Genomic DNA, 23,479 nt, shown 5'->3' on the forward strand with positions numbered 1-23,479 from the left:
GTGGGAATAAACATTGTGCATTTGTGTGGGTAATGTTGAATGTATATAACGTGTTGACACCTGAGTGAAAAGTTGTCACACCCTGACACTTTCCATTTATACTTTCTGACAGCCTGTCAAAAAATCCACAATAGGAGAAAACAATCCCAGCTTCTCCGCCAGTGAACTGTTGGGCATCAGTTAGGCAAAACTCATAATGATAGGATAGGATGTGTTCGTATTTGAGTGTCCATGGGCAGTGATGGAGAGGGCAAGACAACAGCAGTACAGACGGGCTAATTATAAGACATCACCGTCTGCAGTCCTGTCAAGTATGCTATTGTCTGGGTTAATCACTCCATTTTAATGGTACTGCTAGACACAATTAGATTGAGTTTCTTTTCCACAGATTTCTTCTTCTACACTATTTTCCATTTCACATTTGAATCTGATTATTTAATTGAACCTGATGACTGTATTTCAGTTCTCCACTTGTCCTAGAGTTGGATCTATTTGCATGAACATTAAATTTCCCATGACTATATATTTCTGTTGCCATTACTGAACCAGTAAAAAGAATTCTCAACCAGCTGTGCTATCCCTGCCAAAGAGCAAGGTATCATTGAAGAAAATATAGGACTGAGAATATTTCCCTCCTTACTCTAGTGGTAACAATAAATATATTGTACTTAAATATCTAAACGTGTGTTTGTGTGTATAAAAAATAACATCAGCTTAATGTTGAGACAATGTGGACGTCAAATTTTTGAGCTATTAGTTCAAACCACATGGAGCCACTGATGATGGTCTTATCATGTTAGGGTGCAGTGTAAGTTCTGGTGTTTCCATTCCCAGTAGATTACCATGGGGCTGTTAAACTGAAGTGTGTAAGGTGGTGGAGCCTTTGGACCACTGGGATTGAAATAAGCTCTCCCATTCTGGCTCCACAGTTCACACTCATGAGGCTCTACTAATTAATCAGTTGCTTGGCAACATCTGGCAGGGACATGATTTATGGCAAACGCTCCAAACACCTGTTATGCTGTGGCAGGAATAGATGGAAGTAGAGTCATTGTGCAGCTTGTCAGGCCCTCCTTACAATGTGTAAATATCTGGCAGCAGAATGGAGTATGACTGGTACATTTACATATTTAGGCCTCCTTTACTTTGGGTTTGAGCAGATGATTGGTTTTCTATTGTAAATGTACACAATAGCTTCAAGGATGTTTGAGCTCAAGTCATATTTGCATTTTTCACCAGCATCACTTCATCAAATCACACACCGCATGTCTATTGTGGCAAGATGAAAGTAAGCAAAAACATTTTGCTACAGCTAAGATAAATAGAGGCTTTGTGGCTTTATACATGTTTCCCCTCACATCCTCATCATTCCCCCACATCACAGTCAAGCAAATCTAGCAAGTACAAAGCAGGAATTACCAGAGGGTACTTCCAATTATTATCCTGTTTTACCTCAAATCCTCAAGTAGCGTTCATGTACCTGCAGGCACACGGCACTCATCCAGGAAATCTAGTCGTCTCACATTTTTCAGACTGTTCCACTGGCATCTGTCTGCAAAAAAAGTCTGTGCCCTCTGCATGGCACTGTTCCTGAACCACAGCAAACAACTGGCTTATCGCCTACTGTTTTGACAACTATGCCACCTCACGTAGACCTCAGACCAGAAACACAATACTGAATTAACATTTACCTAAAAACAAAGGCCTCTTAGTGAATAGGACTAAAATCCCTTTGGCTTTGTCAAACTTCAGTTTCTGTATTTTGTTGGATTTTTCCTTCTAAGATGCCTAAAGCTTTTACGCTGGTCAGTCTCAAACACAAACTCACCACATCTTTATATAAACAGCTAATTAGACTCACTGGTTGACACAATTAGCATTTTTTTAAGTTTGTTCATAACAATTTGCCAAATGTAGCAAACAAACGCCCTGCTCTACACGGTGATGTGCACTGTGTAGGAGAGCGGAGGAGGGAAGAGGAGTAAAGACCCCCAGGTTAAGAACTGCAGCAGCAGAGTGAAAGTAAAGAAGGATCTGCATTTGATCAGCGTTATATCTATCTTTCAAAATATGCTTGAATCTACTTGTTTCTTTTTCTATATCAAACTTGGTGTGTGTGTGTGTAACTGTGAAATCAGGGCATTTTATTATATTTACTTTTATAGAAATGCTCCTTGACTTTTGTGTTTCCGTTTTACGTCCTCACAGGCAGAGTAAATTCAATTTCTGCATTATAAACTTATGCTCAGCCAGATGGATGGAGTGCTGTAGTGAAGTCTGTGTCAGTGAGCACTGAGGAACTCGTTCATCACTGCAAAATAAATCGGGAATTCATTAATTGCATTTCACAGCAGTCATGATCTGCAAATTAGGAATCAGGGAGCTACGCTATTGTAATTGCATGGTAGTCACAAATGCAGCTATCTAACTATTCTCCTCTGATTCTTTGCAATGTTTTGCTCTGTCTGCCATTTTCCTCTACTTACTTGTCCAAATGATAGGCCAAAAATATAATAGAATAAGTTCACAAGAAGGCCACAGGAAGTGAAAAACTTTATGTGATTTAAAATGAATTTATATTGGAACATTACTTTTCAAAAACCGCTTCTGAAATTTGATCTTATTTCTCACTCTGAGTGGCTGCCTGCAGGAGATATTACACCTTATGTCTCCAGGATGGAAATCTTAAAAGTAACTTGTAAGTCATACAGTCAAGGCAGCCTTAGTCTGAGTCAGATAACAACATAGTGTGTGGACATTTCCGCCATTAAGAAAGAAATAAAATGTTGCTCTGGATCAAAATCCAGATTCAGAATCAGGGACATGAGTGAAAATTCATGCATGTGAGGCGGTGGTGCACCTGCCCTCATCTAGAAGTATGTTAATGATTGCTAAAAATATGCACAATACTCCACAACTCAAAGTACTGTCCCCTAAGCTTCAGAAATAGCGACAATGGATTTCTTTCTTAGGAAGTTGCTAATACGTGAGACATCAGAAGGTGACCACGAAGGCTGATCCACCTCATGACATGATTACTTATTTTGATAAAGTAAGTAAGTGTTAGATTAAGATTACTTGTCACAGGTTCTGGTTACTACATTGAATCTGAAGCAGCTAAAACTTGTCTACCGTGGATGCCTTGATTGGCTCTCTTTAATTATGGAAAATTCATGAGTGTGCTACAGCTTTCCCCTGAATTTCAGTGTTAATGGCTTCCATTTGTGTGCAGTCACTAAAAAATGGCCTCAGGCTAAAGAATTATGATTTAATGGACATGTACAGGTGAAACAGTAGAAGGGACAGATGAAACATAAATGCTGGTTGTGGATGTTTAACATTCACAGCACAAAAGCACATGTAGGGAGCTACAACTTCTCCAACCTGAAAAGCGGATCACAACTTATAGATATGCATATAAAAGAGAATTAATGAGACTAATCAGACTAACTAAAAAGAAATTAAGATAAAATACAGTAAAAGATCATAATCGATACCACAAAGTTCCCCCAAAATAAAACAAGTACATGATAAGATTACAACATTAGTAAACTAACACAAACAAAATAAAATAAATAATAATTAATGTTAAATGTTCTATAGGTTCTTCAGTTGTTCTCAGATCTTCAGGTCGACTGATCCAAGCACCAAACTCTCTGTCCTGAACACTGGAACAACTAAAAGACTGATTCATGGTGTTTTTGGATAGACCAGAAAGGAAAGTGTTATATTAGGCAAGTCTGCTAAATATAAAAGCATCATCAGAGTCTGTGTTGCTCAGAAAGAGCATCTGAATATTTTTTTTGAGATGATAAAAAGCTATTTTAGTGACAAACCCCACATGAGCCTTAAAGCTCAGTTCTGAATCAGCTGTGGCCTGTTGGCTCGGGTTAAGTTGAAATTTTTTGTGTCCACTTTCTCTCCCTGTGCCTTCAAAAAAAAAAAAAAGTAAAATCTCAGTTTTGTCCTGGTCAGGCTGTAATAAGCTCCCTGTGACACCCAGGCACTGGTATCACTGGTAAAATACAGTTCATCGAAAAGAATGCATTAAGTATCTGGTCACATGGCCGCATAAAACTGAGTGAAATGTCACTAATTGCAACAAGAAATTCTCAGAGAGAAAGATCAGTCACAACAGTTGTTATAAGTGATCTTTCTATTTAAGAGAATCTGCTCTCAGGTTCAGCGGGGCCATAACTGACGTATGATTCTGCGTGTGCGCAAACCCAGACCTTTTACCTGTGCAACCTTTAGCCTTTCTTTCAGTCTGCGTGTGAAAGCCCACCAGGATTTGAAAAGGAGATTCACAAACGGGACCATTGTCACCCATCCATCTGCTCGTCCGCGCGACTGTCAGTTTAGAGGGTTCGCTTTATCTTTATTTATTTTACCCTTCTGCTGAGCTCAGCAACTGCAGTAAATGTGAGCCGTCCAGCTGGCAAAGCACTGATTAATTGTCTGCCTGCAACAAGAGAGTGAGAGTGGCAGAGGGGGGAGCTTTAGAGATGCATGGTGAGTAGGAGATAACTGCCCATGCAAGCCTTGGCAGTCTAACCTGAAAAACATGGCAGTCCTTTGGCTAAGTTACTGTGTGAATCTAAATCGGAGTACACCTGTTCTTGTGTGTGCTCCCTCCAAACCACAGGTATTTTTATTTTTTTGCTTGTGTACATGTAGTGCAGTCTTTCTAATCATTTTTCCACCCTACCTCCCTTGCTTTTCTATTCCTGCAGGAGGTCACATGTGGGACATCTCATCTCACCAGCCAGGCTGTATTTGAGATAAATGAGGAGTCAATATTTATTGATTAGCGGAGCTGCCACAGGAAAGTCTTCCCTCTGTCTCCCTGCTTTGATTCAACGTCCCAGTATAGAAAGCAGATGGTCCTGCTTACCCAGTGGTACTGAGCACACAGGGCATGTTTAGTGGCCCAGACGCAGCCTCTCCACAGGACTCAGCTGTGTCCTACTGCCTCTTCAACCAACTGACAAATTTAGATCCTTGTGCAGACTAACACTTTGCAGCACACACTCATAGAAAGAAAAATCAAGGAATAAAAGTGGTATGATTTGAGAAAATGTTCAATTTAACCACATAATGATAAAATACTGCTGTATTTTTTTTTAGAAAATCTTTTTTATTCCAGCCAGTGACTGAGTGATGTGCAGTAAATTGCTGAATGTTGATGTACTACCTTTATGCTTAGTGAACCCTGACAAGGGAGGAAATGAGCTCAGATTTCCCACAACCCATCCCTCCCACTCATTGATTCAGAGCCAATTTACTGCCCCAGCTCTTTTACTGTTGCTGACACTGGTCATCTTGCCACATGCTCAGCTCATATGCAGTATATGCAGTGTATCTATGTGTCTTTTGTGTTTTCTGTAGGATTTAATACTCCAAAGGAATCTTTGGACTCGTTAAGTACTACACCTGACCAGGTTTGCCACGGAAGGCAAGATTCAAAGGCTGTGTGACGGACTCAGCAAAATGTGCACACACAAGAAGAACAAAGAAATCAGTAAACTCGTGCACCAGAAGAAGAAAGGTTTTTTCTTTGAATTTAGGATTGATAGCGTTGTCTGAACTAAAATTACAGAAATTACTATACAAGATGTGTATATTAAAACCAAGATTAGATTATGTCCTACCGAGAACTCTGACTGCCTCATGATGCATAATACTAATTCAAATTGTTTGATTTCCCATCCAAACCTGTTTATTTTTCTACTTTATTGGAGTAACACACTTTTTGAGAGTTTCACTCTCAATGCTTTTCTTGGGTTGTTTTAGTAAGATGCTATATACCGAGACTTCTAAGGACAGATCATTTGTGGTAGAACGATACTTTTGTCAGTTCAACATGACGGATTGTATAAAGTTGTGTGATTTCTAACTGCATACTTTATCAATTAAAGTCTGATGGATGCTTTTAAGAAGCTACTACAAAGTGTGGCATCATTACAGTATATCAACAAATACGGCTCAGAACTCGTTCTGTTTCAGTAGACAGCTCATGTACTCAGTGCTAAAGGATGTGGACTGAAAAAATTAAATAAATATGAATATATGAAAAGCAAAACAAGTACTTATGGGACAAATGAGCTTCTGCTTTTTTAGACTGATTACTTTTTCTTTTAAACTGACTGGGTAGACACTCCACTGAAGAGCATAATTAAGCACACAGACACGTTCACAAGAATCAACACTCAGAAGCTATTTATGCAAACTAAGAGAGTGACTTTTTTATATGTAGAAGTCCAGGATTTCACAATAACTTCTTGTGTCAGAGTTGTAGGAGTAATGCCGCTAAAGGAATTCCCACGAAAGGCAAAGGAAGCACAACAAAAAAATGATTTAGTGTAATACAAACAAGGGCCTGACTAAAGCAGTGATGCAACTTTAATTATAAAATAGTTTGTGCACATCCTGCAGTTTTTGCACGACCTTCAAATTGAAAACTCTGTGCTTAAAATAGTACCAGGAAGAGCAGATGTTCATACATAAATATGTGTACTGTGATGTCAAAGACTAGGTCAAATGTTTCCTTCCTTTTCTAGTGTTTCTAATTTAATGTCTTTAATTTATCATAGGCCTCTTAAATAATTTAGAGGTTACTCAATTTATCTGTATAGCGAGATATTTATTTAGTTTAAACGTCTCTTTAAGGCCACCAGTTGACAATGTTCGTACATTTTGCTGATTCAGCATTAAAAAAAGTTCCTCTTTCCCACACAATATTCTATGTACAATACTTTTTTTTTTGCTTCTTGTTTTCTTAGGATTGTATCCTCCTATTCATAAGGAAATAGTCGTTTCTTATCAGAGCATTGCGGCTTTTCTTTAAACAGGACTTGACTTTGCTGTCCCATTGTGCAGGATCATTTGGGAATATCAGTAGTGTCCTTGTGGAGATCTTGCCATCTGCCTTAAAGAATTATTCCTGGACTTGGGCCTTTCTCAGTGTCGCTCACATGACCCTCGCTGCCCTGAGAAGATGCTCATGACCTGTTTGTCACACGGCTCTGCTTTCCCATCAGACACAGGATATGTGTGTCAACTGAGGGGGACGGCATGCTGTTACATCCTGACGATTGCAAAGACAAACAGATGTTGCGGTACCACTGTTACACCAGCTCATCCTCATTCTCAGGGTGTTGCTAAAGATACCTCTTTGTGTTGTTATGAGACACGGGGGGGTGTCAAAACATTAATATAGCAAAAATGTGCCTTATTAAGCAAAAGGTCTGCATAGTGAATAGGACAGCGTGGTTGGATAAGAACGTGTTGCTTGCACAGTACTGTACATGTTCTCAGCTTTGCTATATAAAACAAGTTTATTTTTATTAGTACTGAATGTATGTAGTAACGTCTTAATTAAAATCCTACATCACCTCAGACTTTTAAGATGGCTGCAGAGCAGATGATCATGCATTTCAAACAGCACTTTCACATTACACTAGCACTTGGCCTGAAGTAGTTCTACAAGAACTGATCTATAATCTGCTACTTAAGCATAAATGCTCTGCAGGGTGAAAGCACAGGCTTGCACTCATGAAGATGAAATCGGGAGATGCTGCGCGTCAGGACTTGTTATGTCAGCACACACAGCCAGCTTTAATGAGTTCTGTATATTTAGGAATCACAGTCCTGTCAGGTTATTTATGTATTACACCAAACTGGAGACTAAGACCTTGATGAATGTTGCGTAGTACTTTATCTTAATTAATAACCTCCTTCATTACTTTAACACCACAGTGGGATCTTTTGAGTAATGGTGCAAGCTGTAATCAATAGGGAACCCACTCATTTTATGTGTTAATGGTTCCCTCCCATTTACAGTAGCCTTTGATAGTTCTTCCTGAGTACAGATAGCAATTAATAAAGCAGTTTATGAAGAGCTGGAGGGAGGCCTGTTTTAATTTTAGGGTTTGTACACAGATGTCCTTTTCTAAAACAATAACTTAAATATATAACTGAATAATACTTAAACACAACATGAGGGTAAAATTATGACTATTATTAACATACACAACACATCTTGAGTTTGGGTTGCATATGTAAAAAAAACTTTATTCTTAGATTAGGACTAGAACTAGGACTTAACCTCATCCTTGAACTTTGCACAGTCAAGCTTTTCAGTACAAAACATGAATAAACTATCACACTGAGTCCTGCTCTGTTTTTACTTTACATTGCAAAATAAGACCCAGTCAGTCAGGAAAAAAATGCTACTTGATTTTTTTTTTTTTTTGGCCACAGTTGAGCTGTTGTGCATTTCCTCACACAGACACTTAAGTTACAACTGACTCAAGTCACTTATAGAATCCTCTAATTACAAAATAGTACCCATTCATTCAATCTTTATGACACAAATCACTAGTGGAAATCTCACAAAACCCGGATAGAAAACGTTTGGACTGCACCCAAAATGACTTTTAGATCCAGTGAGGTCATCCCTGTGGTGAACAGAGAGCCGTTTGTGGGTTGCAGTTTTGTCAAGCTGTGACTAACAGTGATTCAGGGACGTTTAATGATTCAGAGGTGAGCTGTGAGAACTACACCTTTTCCACAGGTTTTCACTCCTAGATTTTCAGTACTTAGCCACAGCTACAGCTGAATTTTATATTTTCCCTGTTATGCTTGCATTAAAGGATGGAGCAATTTGTGGGTTGTGCATATCAGTCAGATGGTCTTGTGTGGTGAAAGAAGCACATATGACATCATATTCACATAGCTGACCAATGTGTAAAGGATGGGACAAACATTACAGCACCATAACAGGAAGTTATTATGCCTTGAAAGTTTTTATACTGTGGACTGACGTTCTGCTGCCTGAGGTTATTGAGGACTGTTATTTGTATTTACTCACATACTAACTCATTTCCTCTCCACAGTAGTTAGGTGGCAGTTTAAAAAAAAGTACTAATCTCAAAGAGCAGTGTTCAGGCTTGAAGATGGCTCTACCTGCAGTGGCTTTTAATGCCACCAGATGATAGGTTTGGACGGATGCAGAGTGGCTCCAGTCTAAAGAGTAGAGTCTTCCCTCTTACCTAGCACAGACAGGCATGAGGCTGCTGCTGAGCTGGCACCAGAACAAAGCCCTCCAACAGCTGCTTGATAATGTGCAACCATTAATTACATTCTGATGCCTCAAGTCTGGCCTGTGTCGCTGAGCAGAGAACCCTCGCCTTGCCGAGCATGGAGCAATTATGTAAGAATGCGTTGCACAATGTTAAACAGACACAACAGTGTAAGTACTTAATGATTCTCTCTAGCACTTTTACATATTCAGAGTCTCAGTGCTGCTGAGTCAATTTCATGTTTGTATAACATAATGACCATTGCCTCGGGATGATGTGGCATTTAGTGGATCCCAGAGAATTCAGTTTCCGACGAACTGAATAAACAGCTGGAATGAATCTGTAGGGGTCAATGGTTAAATGTCTCCAGATCTGTTTGGCTTGTTCTTACTTTATTTCCATTCTCTATTACTCAACTAGTTGCTGTTGAGAAAGATTTACACTTGGCCCTACATGTCCTGTACTAGCTCTACCTTTCACAGAAAGAAAACATAGTTTGTCACTTACATTTACACTCCCACTTTGACTAAATGGTATTGGGTGGCTTGAGTGCTTCTGCTCCTGATGATAAGCTATAGTACAGTGAACCATATATCATTCACCCTGACAACTGTGGGCTGCAGTTGAGAAATGTCTGCCCCTGCCAAAAGAAGAATTACATGGACTGAGCCACAGTGCTGGACTTTTTGTTATGTCAATAGTGTCAGACCTTGCAAATAGAAGTCTACGCCAACTTGCATATTGACCAGAGCAGCTGTGAAGTTCTCAATCCACCCTGTAACTCGGGATCCTGTGGAAAAAAGTCAATATAAGCGAAACTAAATTGAAATAGGTTTCTCAGCTTTCGCTAGAAACATGTTTTGTAGTAGACTGTATGTGGCTCTAATACAATCACTTCCCCTCTAAAGGCTTTCATTAGTGGATTACCTGAAAGAGATAAAGCGGTAATGCAAAGAATGGGGATTGGGTAAGTGAGCTATTGTACCTATTTCCTTAAAGATTCTGATACCTATAAAAATCTATTAACAGATTTGTTTAGAGGATTAGGATTAGATGGATTCAGCATGAGGTTAGTCAATGGGTACACGTGAAGCTCTTCCTTCTTATGGACCATTGTCTGCTCAGAATAAAACAACCACCATGCTGTGTCCTCCTGCTGCAGGTAAACAGAATACAAAGGCCTCAGTGTATGTGTTGACATCTGACAAGGTGAGACATCAGAGCCTAATAACTTCCTCTTCCTTCAGAGTTATTCTCCAAAGGGGATAACCTAGCAGTTGGCACATAGGTCCGCACCCCACCACCACCACTTGCCCTTGTCAACACAATGCAGCACACACAGAGACACTGTGGTGTTAGATAACTTGTCTTTGTATGGTGTGAAAGGCTGATGCTGCAGCTTCATTGCACAATGACAGAAGGCGGAGACTGAGGACCTAAAGGTGGAGGTGAAAGTATGTAGACTGTGTGTGTGTGTGTGTGTGTGTCTACCATCACACTGGCTGTCAGAGAGAGGGGCATACAGGTATGGAAAGTGACAGAAATAGCTGTGTCAAGAATGACAAAACAGAGCTGGAGGAACGAGCTCAAACCCTGGATGCTTTCTTCATCGCTACACAGCTGGTCAATCACAGTGTGACGTGGGTGTGAATGTTGGTTTTGGAAAGTTACATAAGTGATCAGACACAGATTCCCTGCTAGCCAGTGTCAGAAAGGTGTGACAGTTTACAAAGCTGTCTGAGCACCGAACAAGCAGTGTCGACCAGCCCCTTGACAGCTGCTGGGCTCTGTGGCAAAATCATATTATCGGACCCTTACTGATCTGCTCAAATTACGCTGGTAATTTGATCAGATTACGCTGGTAATTTGAGCAGCATTTTGTTGTTAAATGTGATCACAATCTGAGACAAATAAGGACTTATTAGGATTAATCACAATAATAAAATGAGTGGGGATACAAAGACTCTGATCTGGGAGTGGGTAATAAAATTAATGGTGAATGAACAGTTTCAGTTTCAGGGTCTTGTTATTGTTATTGTGCTTGCTGGGTCACCGTCACATTGTCATGACTTAATGGGACAATTGAATAGAACAGAGTCACTGACATGATAGATAAGAAAAGTCAAGAAGTGCTTAGCAAAAGTAAACATATTGTAAGTACTTCATGAAGGAAAAGTTTAAGTGATTATGACAATGACTATATTATAAGCCCCTTTTACACTGCACCAATACACTGCGCCCCACTGTCTAATACAACAAGTTACAGTTTGTTATAAGCTTTTAACTCTTATTTTTACCATAAAGGGTAAAAAATGATATGAAAAACTGTGCAAACAAAGCAATTTGGTTAGGATTAGGCACAGAAATGTCAGGGTTAGGTTTAAGCAATAAATGAACATGGTAAGGCTTTGTAGTTTGGTCGCAATCTAAAAGTTACTACTAACAATAATATCAGTAGCAAGTTATCTTATGCTGGACTCAAACTCTGGTGTCCGTATTAATAGTAACTGTATAATATTCACTGAAACTGCTAGACGTTGTCAAATGCCAAATACAAATGACTGTGGATAAGACACTGGAACAAACTGAGGGCTGTTCATTAGTGGGTCTATGAGGATTCTGGAAATACTGACAGAATTAGTGTGAGTGTTGTCGGCTCACTGTGGGGATTTAAACACGGCCATGTTTTAAAAGGAATTTTATTTATATTTTTGCTATTGGCTGGTTATCTCTGTAAGTCATGTGTAATGCAATACATAGGAGAGAGCAGCTGGAGCTAATAGGGGCCCAGCAGAGCAATTCTGCCCCAGGGCCTCTTGCAGATCAGTTCGGCCCTGCACCCCCCCCCCCCCCATGGACTGAGAGCTTCCTTTGTTTATATGCACCCACAGCTCTGCTACAGTAAACACAGTCAGTACAGTATGTATGCACAAGCAACTCTTTAAATAGAAAAGCAACTTTTCATTGATATGTTTCCCATAAGGTGTGTGTGTGTGTGTGTGTGAATCCCTGATCCTCCCTGATCCTCCTCTCTACTTTCTAATTCATCCTCCCTCTACTCCCTCTACTCTCTCTACCTGTCCATCCCATCCCCTGAGCTCCTGCCCTCCTCTCACACACCCGCCGTTGCCAAGGTTTCCGTGTACGCGCCGCCTGAGAGAGCGGCGCCGCGCGATTGTCACCCAGCAGCACTGCCAGACATGGCGGCGGATCTCCAGCCCGAGTGGATTTCTAGTCTCCCTTCTTCCTGGAGTTATGGGGTTACTCGGGACGGACGCGTCTTCTTCGTGAAGTAAATATCCCTCCAAACGCGGCGGTTTCAGTCACCCCTGCTCGTTTCTGAACAGAACAAAGTCACGGTGTGATAATAATGAATACATGTCCGTCTCTCAACAGCGAAGAAGCCAAGAGCACAACCTGGCTGCACCCAGCGAGCGGCGCGGCGGTGGTGACCGGGCACAGCGGAGCTCCAGGTGAGGGGGCGCCTACCGGCCGGTCCGCTGCCGGGTGTCGGTGGCACAGGAGCGTGTTATTATTATTATTATTATTATTATTATTATTATTATTATTATTTATTGAGTGAGTGGGCTTTTGACGCTCGTGAGCCCTCTCGTGCCCACCTCTGCCCGGCTCGTGCCCCCTCTCCGGGGTGTTTGCTCAGTTTTGGTGTGTGTGTGTGTGTGTGTGTGTGTGTGTGTGTGTGTGTGTGTGTGTGTGTTGTGTGTGTGGGAGGTGGGTCGTGGGTCGGACGTGTGTCTGTGTGGGAACTTGTAGTAAACTACGCTGTCAGCATGTCTATGAACTCCGGACGCATTTGCTTCTACGTTCAGTGCAGAATAAAGTGGAACATGCGCGGTTTGTCTACGTGATGTCCAGTTGAGCAGGTAACAGTCTGCTAACCAGTGACCTCCAGCTGCTCAGGTAAACAGCAACAGCTGCCCAACACCGAAGCAGCTATAGAAATCTACAAATCTGCCTTCTACAGACAGCTAAACACTTTTATATATAACGTGTGACATGATAAAAGCAGCTCTTTAATATGTATTGTGTCGGTGCCGTTATGCAGAAGCAGCCTCCTCATATAACCTGAAGTCTCTGCAGAGCATTACCACTAATGTGATTGAGTCGCTGCATCTTCTCAGGACTGCTACCATCATTAATTTAACTATCGATTAGTCTGCTGAGTCCACCAGTCAATTAACTTAGAAATCAACTGATAGATAATTAATCTGAAAGTGCTATGATAAATGATTAATTGATTAATCAATCATGAGCGTGAACTTCAGGACAGTGTAATGAGTATCTTTTGCTATTTTTCAATATTTTATAGCCAAAACAATTAACTGACTAATGCCAACTTGAAATGAGGATATACTCGTAGCTTGATTTGTCTAATCTACTGTCCAAACCTCTGGGATACTTCATTGATTACTACATAAAAAGTACAGCCGGTCATTTAACCGCTAATCATTGCAGCTCTAAATCTCTGTGTGTGAACTAAACCTCAGTTAAATGAATGCCCACAACATCTGTTTGTCTCTGTTCATCTCTTTTTCACAGACCTACCCACTGGATGGGAAGAAGGATATACTTTTGAGGGGGCACGGTGTTTCATCAAGTGAGTATAACACCACAATACACACACCAATCATACGTGTAGCCTCACAGCGTGTACATTATAGCTACATTTGCTATTTAAATTCAGAACACTTCCCCTTTTCATGCCACCGAGATGCCTTAATTAGAAACAGGAATTTATTTATTTCCAGTTAATTCGCCTCAAATCAATTAAAAGCTCATTTAAATCCCTGCTTCTTCTGAAACCATGCTGTGTATCAGGAGACGATATTGCATGGCCATAAATTTGAAACCTTTACTCCCTATTTCTGAACTGCAGAAGCCTATCACAAGAGTTAATGATTACACAGAAACATTGTGCAAATACAAGACAGGCATGGTGAAAATGTGGTCGCTGTCTTTTAGCGACTGGTTTTTATTTATTGAGACACTTACCCTGCTCAAGGCTGAGCCTCCTTAAAGAGCTGCGCCAAAGTATAATGTGTTCTCTTTTTCTGACAGTTATTCTCACTGTTTGGATTTATATGGTCTGCTCTCAGTTTAAAATGACACTTGTCAATAAGACGCTGGAAAATCTTTCTGAGGTACATGCCAATGAATGGTATTAAAGGAATTTGAAAAGACTTCTTATTTAAAGTCACCTTCCACTGAATATTTTTGAATTTATCCTCAGTATCCCCCATTAGTTGTGGCTGTGTGGGCTGGAGAAAATGTAATATATCCTCCATGTCCAATGAAAGAATGGTTTGTTCAGTTTGTGCTTCTCTCTCTTTGAACAGCAGGTCTACATAAATTACAGTTGTTGGCTGTGTTACATACAGTATAGTTCACATTTTCCTCTCTCTCCTGCTTGCTAGCCTAATGTATGCAACTTATTGAAGGAGTGCTGTCATTCAGTCTGAACTGATTCATCATCTGTGCTCAGAATGTATTTTTTAATCCAAAGATAAGAGTTAAAATATTTTATTTTGTTTGTCCTAATTATATCCTCACCCACAGGGTATAGATTTTTTTATAAATTAATTTCTCTGCCAAAATACAAAAAGGCTTCTTTGAGATTGAAGGCACTACAACATGCAGGCTACAAAGTTAGCATATTAGGATACTTATTATCCTGACCAAATCCGCTCGCAGTCTTTGACTTGCTCCTGAATTTGAGGAGCTTCATTTGGCAGGTTGCTAGACAGTTCAGTGGAAAGGCCATCATTTTATATATTCCAGCATTTTATCACTTTTTACAGTGCAGAGCAGACTTGGGAACCACATTCATTAGTTGATCCCCGTGATTCTGGTGCAGTCCAATTACTTGGTCTTTGTAAAACAGGTCACAAACTAATCTTGTTGTTTCTTACAAAACAAGAGGGCTGCATTTTTGAAACTGAAGAGTTTGTTTGTTTCATGCATTCGCTCCAGTATAGGCACAATTCAAAAATTAATTCAGGTTTAAAACTTTCTTAGCATCAGCTTTGTTCTGGTCCAAACCTGGTTGCTCTGACTTCTACAAATCACCCAGCTGTCAATAGAGGTCACTGTGCAGTATGAGATACAAGATAAACCCTGTGTGCACAGGTGTAACTTAAAGTTAAGACAGTGTACACTGAGCTGAGGAAGGGATAATTACATATATGTAAACTTCAGATCATTTAACTTTTTAAATTAAACTGTATTTTACCATAGATGATTCATGTATTATCTTACATCATCTATTTACTATGCATTACCTGACCTGGCTTTCTCATTGACTTAATGTTATGAGATTACATACAATTTAGTTTAACCTCAGTAACATTCATAGCAATAAGAAGCTTATTGATCCTCTGACAAATTGAAAAGCACAATTTACAGCTACCATATATTAGCTGTTGCACCACTGCTCAGCACAGAGAGCCTGTGGTTTCATTTGGTCATCTGCAAAGACACATGTGAGCCACATGTTAATCATTTAGTTAACACTTACAAAAAATAAACTGTAACCAAAAACATGTGTGCAGCTGACTTAAGTGAGCCTCTTCTGAACAGCAGATAAGGAAGTGAGAACAGAAAAGCTGCTGCAGTGTGTTTCTTTGTTTTGAGCCATTTATTTTAAAAAGGCTGAAACTGACATTTAATGTTAATCAAAATCTTACATGTGATAAATCAAATCTGTAGAGTGTAGACCAGTTATCTGATATTAATATGATTATTAATACAATAATTGGGTTGTATTATTTGTGTCTAGTTCTTTAAATTTAGCCACTAGATTACCATCCCCTCTCCAAAGTGATGTCACCTTCTCTCACTTCTCTTTCCCTCTGTTTCCTTATTCCCCTTTGTCACTCAGTAGTGGTGCCCGTCACCTACATTTATTTTTGAATACTGCATTAAAGGAACTAACTTAAAGTAGTACAGGGAGCTCCAAATTTGAAATATAAATGCAAAAAAAGGGCTCCCTTTTATTTGCGGGCTTGCAAAACGATACTACTGTAGTACCTTCTCGTCATTTTAACAAAAACTGATCTAGATTTTGTTGGTGGAACACGGATAATTGTGCAATACTGATGTAACCAAGTCTGCCAAAGCCTGCCTTCTGTGGTCTGTTTTAATAAACATTTAGACGCTATTTTTCCAGTCTTGCTTATTGGGACCGGCCCAGGAGTTTTCGCTTGGTTGCTTTGTTTGTGGTCAAACTGTGAATGACAAAATGCTGGCTGCATTTGCTGATAAACAAGTATGGCCAATTAAGGACACAAGATCAATTTGTCACTCTGTGGTGATGAAGATATCCATTATAAGTATTTAACCACAAGTAACTGGGCTACATAAAACCTTGCCTGTTAATTTGATTGTGACCCATTTTTTTGCAGTAGAGATTTGTTGACAGGTTTATGTGATCTCTGTCTTGGACAGTACGTACTTGGAATATTTTGAGGTTTTATATGAGAATGCCAATAAAAACCAATGAAAAGCCTCCAAAACCATTAGCCTGATGACAGCAGAATAATACAAATATTAATAATAATAGTTTAGAATAAGCCTGTGTCTTGTATTATACAGTAGGCCAATATTACTTTATTATCAATACAGTGTTGTTTAGCATTACGTGTTTAAAATTTATTTTATTTATTTTATTTACATTTTTAATGTATATGAAAAGGGTTTAAGTTTTGAAGCCAAAAGCCAACACCGTCTTCTTGTTTTCAAACTCAGCAAATAAGAGTCTGGATCTGGATCTTAGTCTTTTTTGGGCTTGTAAAGGATCTGGCTTTACACGCTGACTGTGTGACTTGGCTGTTACCATCGGGTTACACAGTGTGAACATCAGAGAGCAGATTGTGCTGACTGTCCTCTGATAGGATGTGCTGGGAAGAATATCACCATCACATGGTTTTTCATGGTAGGCTACTTCAAGTTACAAATGAGAGAAGGTCGGTGCAGATGGTAAATCTCTTTAGTGTTTCTGGGTTATTTACCAGTGGCCCAATGCTAACTGGGGTTTTCATTTGGGGCACTGTGTGTCAACTGGTCATTACTTGCTTCCCCTCTAAGAGAGTGAGATTACGAGGAGGTGTAAATCTGCAAACTAGTAGACTGTGAATCTAATTCACAGGGCTTATGTGCGTCTTGAATAGTTTGTTAGGACTACAGTCAGTAAAAGGAAACATGCCCATCAGTAGCAATCTTACACTAAGTTTATTCATTGTACTGAAGGGATCGATGAATCGTTGAATGAGTCTGATATTATGCAGAACTCATAAAAATACAATATGCTGCATAGACTGTGTGCAGGAAACTGCACAGTGACACAAGCCAATGGACATTTTCTCTGAATCTGTCTGCTGGGTCCACTAGTAAATTCTGCAGCCACCTGGAGTACAGTATCTGTTCAGTTTATTTTTGTTGGTGACGTAAATAGTGTTTTGATGAGACTGTGCCATCTGGCAGATTTGTGTTTTCTGTTTTATCTCTGTAGCATATAATCCTACATTTCAACTAAAGCCTCATCTTGAACAAGACCAGGGGACGCGATTTGGGCAGTTTAACCAGAGTTTTGTCACAATGTTTGCCTGTCGCTGTCTGTTTAATGAGGATTTTTGGCCTGTGAAGCCCTTTTAGAAGTACCCATCAGGATAAATGGGTGGGGTTGCAAAAGGCTCAAAATTAGAGTAGGAGAGGGGTGACATTAATTAAGAGTTTCTTGCCTCATATATGCATGAAGTGTTTACACCAATTATGGTTATGATTAGACAGGTGCAGATCTCCTGCCAGTTCTCTCTCTTTGTTCGTTGTATTGTTGTCTCATTAATTCAGTCTGGGAAACGAGGGAAAAACGTAACTGCTGAAGTCAGAGCTAATTGCTGTAGGTTACATAATGACATAGCTGACATCTTGTTTTGAAGGCTAACGAGTGAGCATTACGTAGAGTATCATGCCCAAACTCTCACAATGATACAAGTCCAAAGTTTTGCTTGATTGCTGTCCAGTTATTAATGTTTTATTGGATAATATTTTGTCAGTGTCCTTTGAGGGCAATTTGCTGCTTCCGAGTGTTCATCAGTATAAAGTGCTACATAAAATATAAATATTGTACTAGTCTGCTCTGCAACCACCACTTTCATTATGCTGTGCACTTCTACTGCTGCATAATTTATCACTGAGTACAGAGGAAAGCATGTCAATTGAAATTTTGCCAATTAGTGCAAAAATCTCTCTAGTGGATCTGTGTTTAGGGTTTAGCTTATTTTCTGCTTTGAAGGCCTGCACACTGGCTCACTATATTTTAAAATGAAAGTGAGTAAATGAGTATCGGGTTTCTCTCATGTTGATCAATGTTCAGTTGTGCTAATTGTTACTCAAAGATAAATAATCAGATCCTCCGCTTTACAACTCTTTGACTTGACTTTTCTGTTTATGACTAATGTGGGGAAAACTCTTAAGCTTGTATATTTCCTTTGATTAATGTTTAGCATAAAGATTTATTAAAGGATGTTGTTTAAGAACAGTACTTTCAACAAACTTTCAGCCTGCATAATGACGATGAAACTAGGGTTTGAGTGATGAATGCTTAATGGCAAAAATGACTTTAAATACAGCACAAACAACAACATGTAAAACTGTATCTGAATACTGAAAAATATTTGAGAAATTCACTCAAAACTTGTTATATTCATTATTCCTCAAAGAACATAAATTCTTTCTCTGGATGTCTTTCTTGGAAATACTGCAGCTCGTTGACTATTACTTTGAAATTGCACAACATTTGCATCCATTTGAACATGTGTTTATGGCCACTTGATGAACTTAAGTCCAGTATTTACTCTCTTTTAACTTTTAGCGAATCCTGAGGGAACTAAATGACTCTTAAGCTGCTAAATGTTCCACTACTTTTACCAGTTAATTGCTAACTTTGACTGTCTGCCTGTCATTTGGTGCGTTGCAGGTAGTGTGGATCATGTTTTTAAAGCTTTTTTGCTTTAATCAGCTGCAATAGCAAAGTTGAAATGCTTCATGGAGCTGTGGGCAACATAAGAGTCAAGTGATAATTCTCTGTGGGTCATTTCAAACAAACCCCTTTCACTTTAGAAACTGCCATTTGATCCACTGAGAGCTGTTTCGAAGAAACTGTTTTGGAGATACAGTTGTTTGCCACAGTCAGACAAGAAAAAGTGTTCATTTCTAACAATGACAGATCAATAATAATAGCTAATTAATTAGCTAATATTCAATGTATGACATAGCATTTCATGCCATTTGTCTATACAAGTGATTTATTTATTTTTTTCTTTTTACAGTTCTAGGCACCTCAGACACTGACACTTCAGGGCATCAGTAAACTGAGACCTCTTATCATTAACGTGTCACAGGCTTCAAGCATTTGTTTTCATCTTTATGTCTGACATCACCTAAAGTGAATAAAAATCCCCTCTGCAGGGGGAAAATGTGACAAGTAAGCTCACATGGTTTCTCACTTCTGTCTGTGGGTTTGCTGTGGCTTTGTCTGCAGCTTTACCTGGAATGTAGTAAGAACCGAGAGGTGATGTCTTGATCTTTCGCGACTAGAGCGATGGGAGGACGTGTGAGTCCTCTATAACTGTCAAACAAGCAGTTAACTTCTTTTCATAGAATAATCCAAGCTTTTATCTTTCGCCTAAGCCTTATAATAGACCTGATTAGCCAACTCTTATAATCTTGGTCTCAGGAGTGACAGTGTGAGAGAGGGGGCTTAAATTAAATTTTAATCCAAGATAAAGTTGTGTATTTAAGAATCAGAAGTGATCACAGTTGTAGACACAACATCCAGCCTAATTAAACTCAATCACATGACTTTGTGGTGAAAAGTGTCTACGCTGTTCACATCAGGTGCTTCTTAGTCAATAGAAAGCATGATCAGTCATGCTGTGATTGATGTCTTTCTTTTTATGTAAGGAGCAACTCTTTTTATGCTCATAGCATAGAAATTAGTTGTATATAACTAGCTGTTGTTGTAGTTGTATGATGGTGTATCAGGACTCCTCATGGATAACTCCAGTCTGTTCAACAGTTAAACATTACACCACAGTTACTCAATCAGTGTGCATGGTGTATTAAACTGTGAAACTGTTCCAAGTCCACCAGTGGCTCCAGCTTTTTTGTACAATGGTCCTATGTTGTTTACCGTTGTGCAGCCATACCCTTGCTAAAAAAAAAAAAAAAAAAGTATTTACAATTATGTGTAACACATGAATGAACATATGAATTGTTGCTATGTTTTATGCAATAGCATTATGCATCTCCTCAATCATCATCATCTTAAGCATAACATCCTATGTATATTTCTCAAAGAGCAGAAAAGTGTTTTTTTTTTTTTTTTTATCATTTAACTGTCATAGGCTTGTATGGGCAGTGCTCTCAAATCGTTATTCTTTTTCTTTTAATTAAATTAGTAACAACAATCCACTTTCACATATAAATACTCTGGGATGTATCCTCCTCAGTATATTTGTCCTGGCTGGCAGCACTTACAGTTACTCCAAGAGATTTATTATAAAGGCAACAAGAAAAGCCAGTTCCTTTTTTTGTGTTGCTTCAACCACAGCATATGAGTGAGAGACAGCGTGCACACTGGAAAGCTTGTCAGCCTGTCACACAAACAACCACATTTCTCAGCTATGGGAAAATTTAGGTTAATCAGAAAAGTTTCCAGTTGAATGAACTAATGCTGATAATTATTTTCAGTCAGGTCATTTTAAGAAAAACACAGTTTCTAGTGGTATGTTTGCAAAGCACTAAGTTATTCCCATACACATGGCTAACATTAACAAATAGCACATCAGGGACAATGCCTTATTCAAACTGCAAATCTGTGATAGAGTGTTTACTCACCCCCTTGGCAGAGGGAGGCTCTGGTGGCTGTGGCTGCTGACTCATTTACTTTGTCAGTGCTCAGTTCTCATGCAGCTCACTAGTGTATATGTTTGTAATATAATATAACGTAATTTAAGAGGGAAACCAGTGGATCTGGATCTGCTGCAAAGTCTCTGGTTTTATAACTCTCTGTTGTGCTGACAACAGAGAGTGCTGTCAACTAGGTGAACTTTGAGCTTCTGCGGGGGGAATGCCAAATGAATAGCACAGAAGAAAAGTGTGCACGCTTTTTGCTGTTTGTGTTAACACACTATGTGTAAGGTGACGGCCTCATGTGCTGATTCTACATGAGCACTGGAAACTGAAGGCATGAGTGCATTTTATCTGCAGTGGTCCCAGTTACTATGAATAAGCATGATGGCTTTCCAAGTGTAATCTGACTTGTTTTTATTATTTTTAGACTGTCAGAGTGCACACTTAATAAAGAGTATTAAAGAACATATACAGTATGTAATACCCCGTGGTACAGAATATATTGATTGAAGGGGGTCCTACTTAATTTTAGTAGAGGAACACACAACCTCTAGTAATTCTTTGGTCCTAAAGCCTTTTATGTGTGTTGGGTCTTTCATTTAATGCTGAGAGAGCTGTTGAACGTAAGTAGTGAAAGTAGTAATCCCCACAGTAATCTGCAATGAGCCGTCCTTTGCTGATATTGCACTAGGTTGAATCTAGGGGCAATTGCATTTATAGAGGTCTTTATTATTACTTATTTTTTTATTTTGTCTATATATGAGAACTGTATATGCCAGCTCAGTTGCAATTTGTTGAGACTGCATCACATAGATTTCTCACAATTAATATTTCTTTCCCTCCACATTCTCTTCTATATAGACTCTATAGACTAGTCTTTATTTTTTCTCCATATAGTCAAAAAGCAGAAAGGGATATCAAATCCAAGAGGCACACATTACAATGTTTTTATTGGATTTAACCTCATGCCGTGTGTGTGACAGTACAATGCTTTCTTTTGTTGTCAAATTTCATAAAGCCTCTTGAGTCTGATCGATTGGCTCTGAAGGGGATGTTTAGGGCCTGAGAATGCTGAGAGCTGATTAATGCATGTGCCGGTGGAAAGCAACTTTTATTTCGTCATTAAATCCTCTCCCTATAGCTGTGTGATATGTGTGAGCTTGGTGACGGATCACTCTTAAGCCCCTAAAATGTTACACATGGGATGTCATGCCCTGGCAAAGCACTGCACTTTCTTTCCCTATCTTTTTCTCTCAGTTTGTCTAGTCTGTCTACCTCTGTCCAGTGGACAGCACACGACCCAGTTGTTTTCCAGATGGTCTGCGATGATTAGGAAGCATTTGGAAGCTGTCACTCTGCTCATATGCTCTACAGCTGGGAGCTCTTGGAGCACCATGTCAGAATGTCCTCAGAGGGCTTTTGGGTAGTATACTGTTTCCTGAAACAAATTGCTACAAATTCAGCTCCCGAATTTGCCTTTATCCACATCCAGACAGGAAGTCAGTCATGTCTTTTTTCCCTTTAACAACTTAGCAGAAAGAGAAACCAAACCTCTGTTTTCACACTTTAATGAAGAGTGTTCTCAAAAATATTGCAGTGGACTCCTCCAGAGCACTGAATAAAGGGTGTAGTGCTATATACTTGTATACTGGTTGTTGCCAAGTTTTCAATTTAGCAGCAAGGATTAATATTGTGCCCTCCTGGGCAACAGTATCAGCTGCACCATTCCTCCAGCAGAGCTAGCATGTCCTGCAGTTGTTACTCCCAGGCAAACATAAAGTATGCTATCAGCAGGACAGTGTTTCTCTCCATGGCTTCTCAAGTTTTTAATCCTCTCACAGTTGGTGTGAATCTCTCGAGCTTAATGACAAGACACATGTCTTGGCTCCTTAGGTGTCAGCCCTTGATGTTTCCATATTCTTGAAAACTAAATTGTGATTGTTAATAGTTGGGCATGAAGTGGCTGGTTGCCCAGTATCAGGATATATTCATACTTATAACCCTCTCTTCATCTCTAACGGTGTTTTAATGGAAGACCCACTGTGACTTGTAAATCCTGCTGCTCTGGATGGATATAAATAGTACCCAGGTCATATCTGAGGTGTATTAATATTATTAGACCCATTTGATTAGCCAGAGAGAATAGATGTTCCAAAATTATTCCAGAATAGAGCTGCATCCTTAAATAAAGTCTGCACAGACAGTGGCTATGATTGGATAATACACTGTGTGGTAGTGAGCCTTCTGCTGTCAGAGTCCTCTCCCACGCTCCATCCTCAGATCTGGCCATCCCCGTCTAAACAAATATTTGAACTCTGTGCCAAGACTCTCGTTGAATTATGTATACCTGCTGTGACTGATACTGTGCGATTGTGTTCTCACCAGTTAAATGGCATCGCTGCAGTTACCATAAGAGGAATGTGCCTCACTCAGTGTTGTTTGACTCAGTGAAAACATAGATAGCA

General features: G+C 39.5%; 1 protein-coding gene across 3 annotated transcripts in view; it reads left to right on the top strand.

The window, feature by feature from the left end:
* Positions 1-9,002: 9,002 nt before the first annotated feature.
* The window catches only part of LOC113165463 (pleckstrin homology domain-containing family A member 5-like), a 70,536-nt gene continuing 56,059 nt past the window's right edge, over positions 9,003-23,479 (top strand). Inside the window, exons 1-3 of one of the 3 annotated variants that reach the window (XM_026364938.1) lie at positions 9,003-12,375; positions 12,480-12,556; positions 13,644-13,701. In XM_026364938.1, the coding sequence (XP_026220723.1) occupies positions 12,284-12,375; positions 12,480-12,556; positions 13,644-13,701 (227 nt within the window). In that variant the 5' untranslated portion in view covers positions 9,003-12,283. The remainder of the gene's footprint in view (positions 12,376-12,479; positions 12,557-13,643; positions 13,702-23,479) is intronic. The other 2 variants (XM_026364939.1, XM_026364936.1) reach the window with 2 other exon arrangements.

This window comes from Anabas testudineus, chromosome 6 (assembly GCF_900324465.2).
Source record: "Anabas testudineus chromosome 6, fAnaTes1.2, whole genome shotgun sequence".
Taxonomy (NCBI): Eukaryota; Metazoa; Chordata; class Actinopteri; order Anabantiformes; family Anabantidae; genus Anabas; species Anabas testudineus.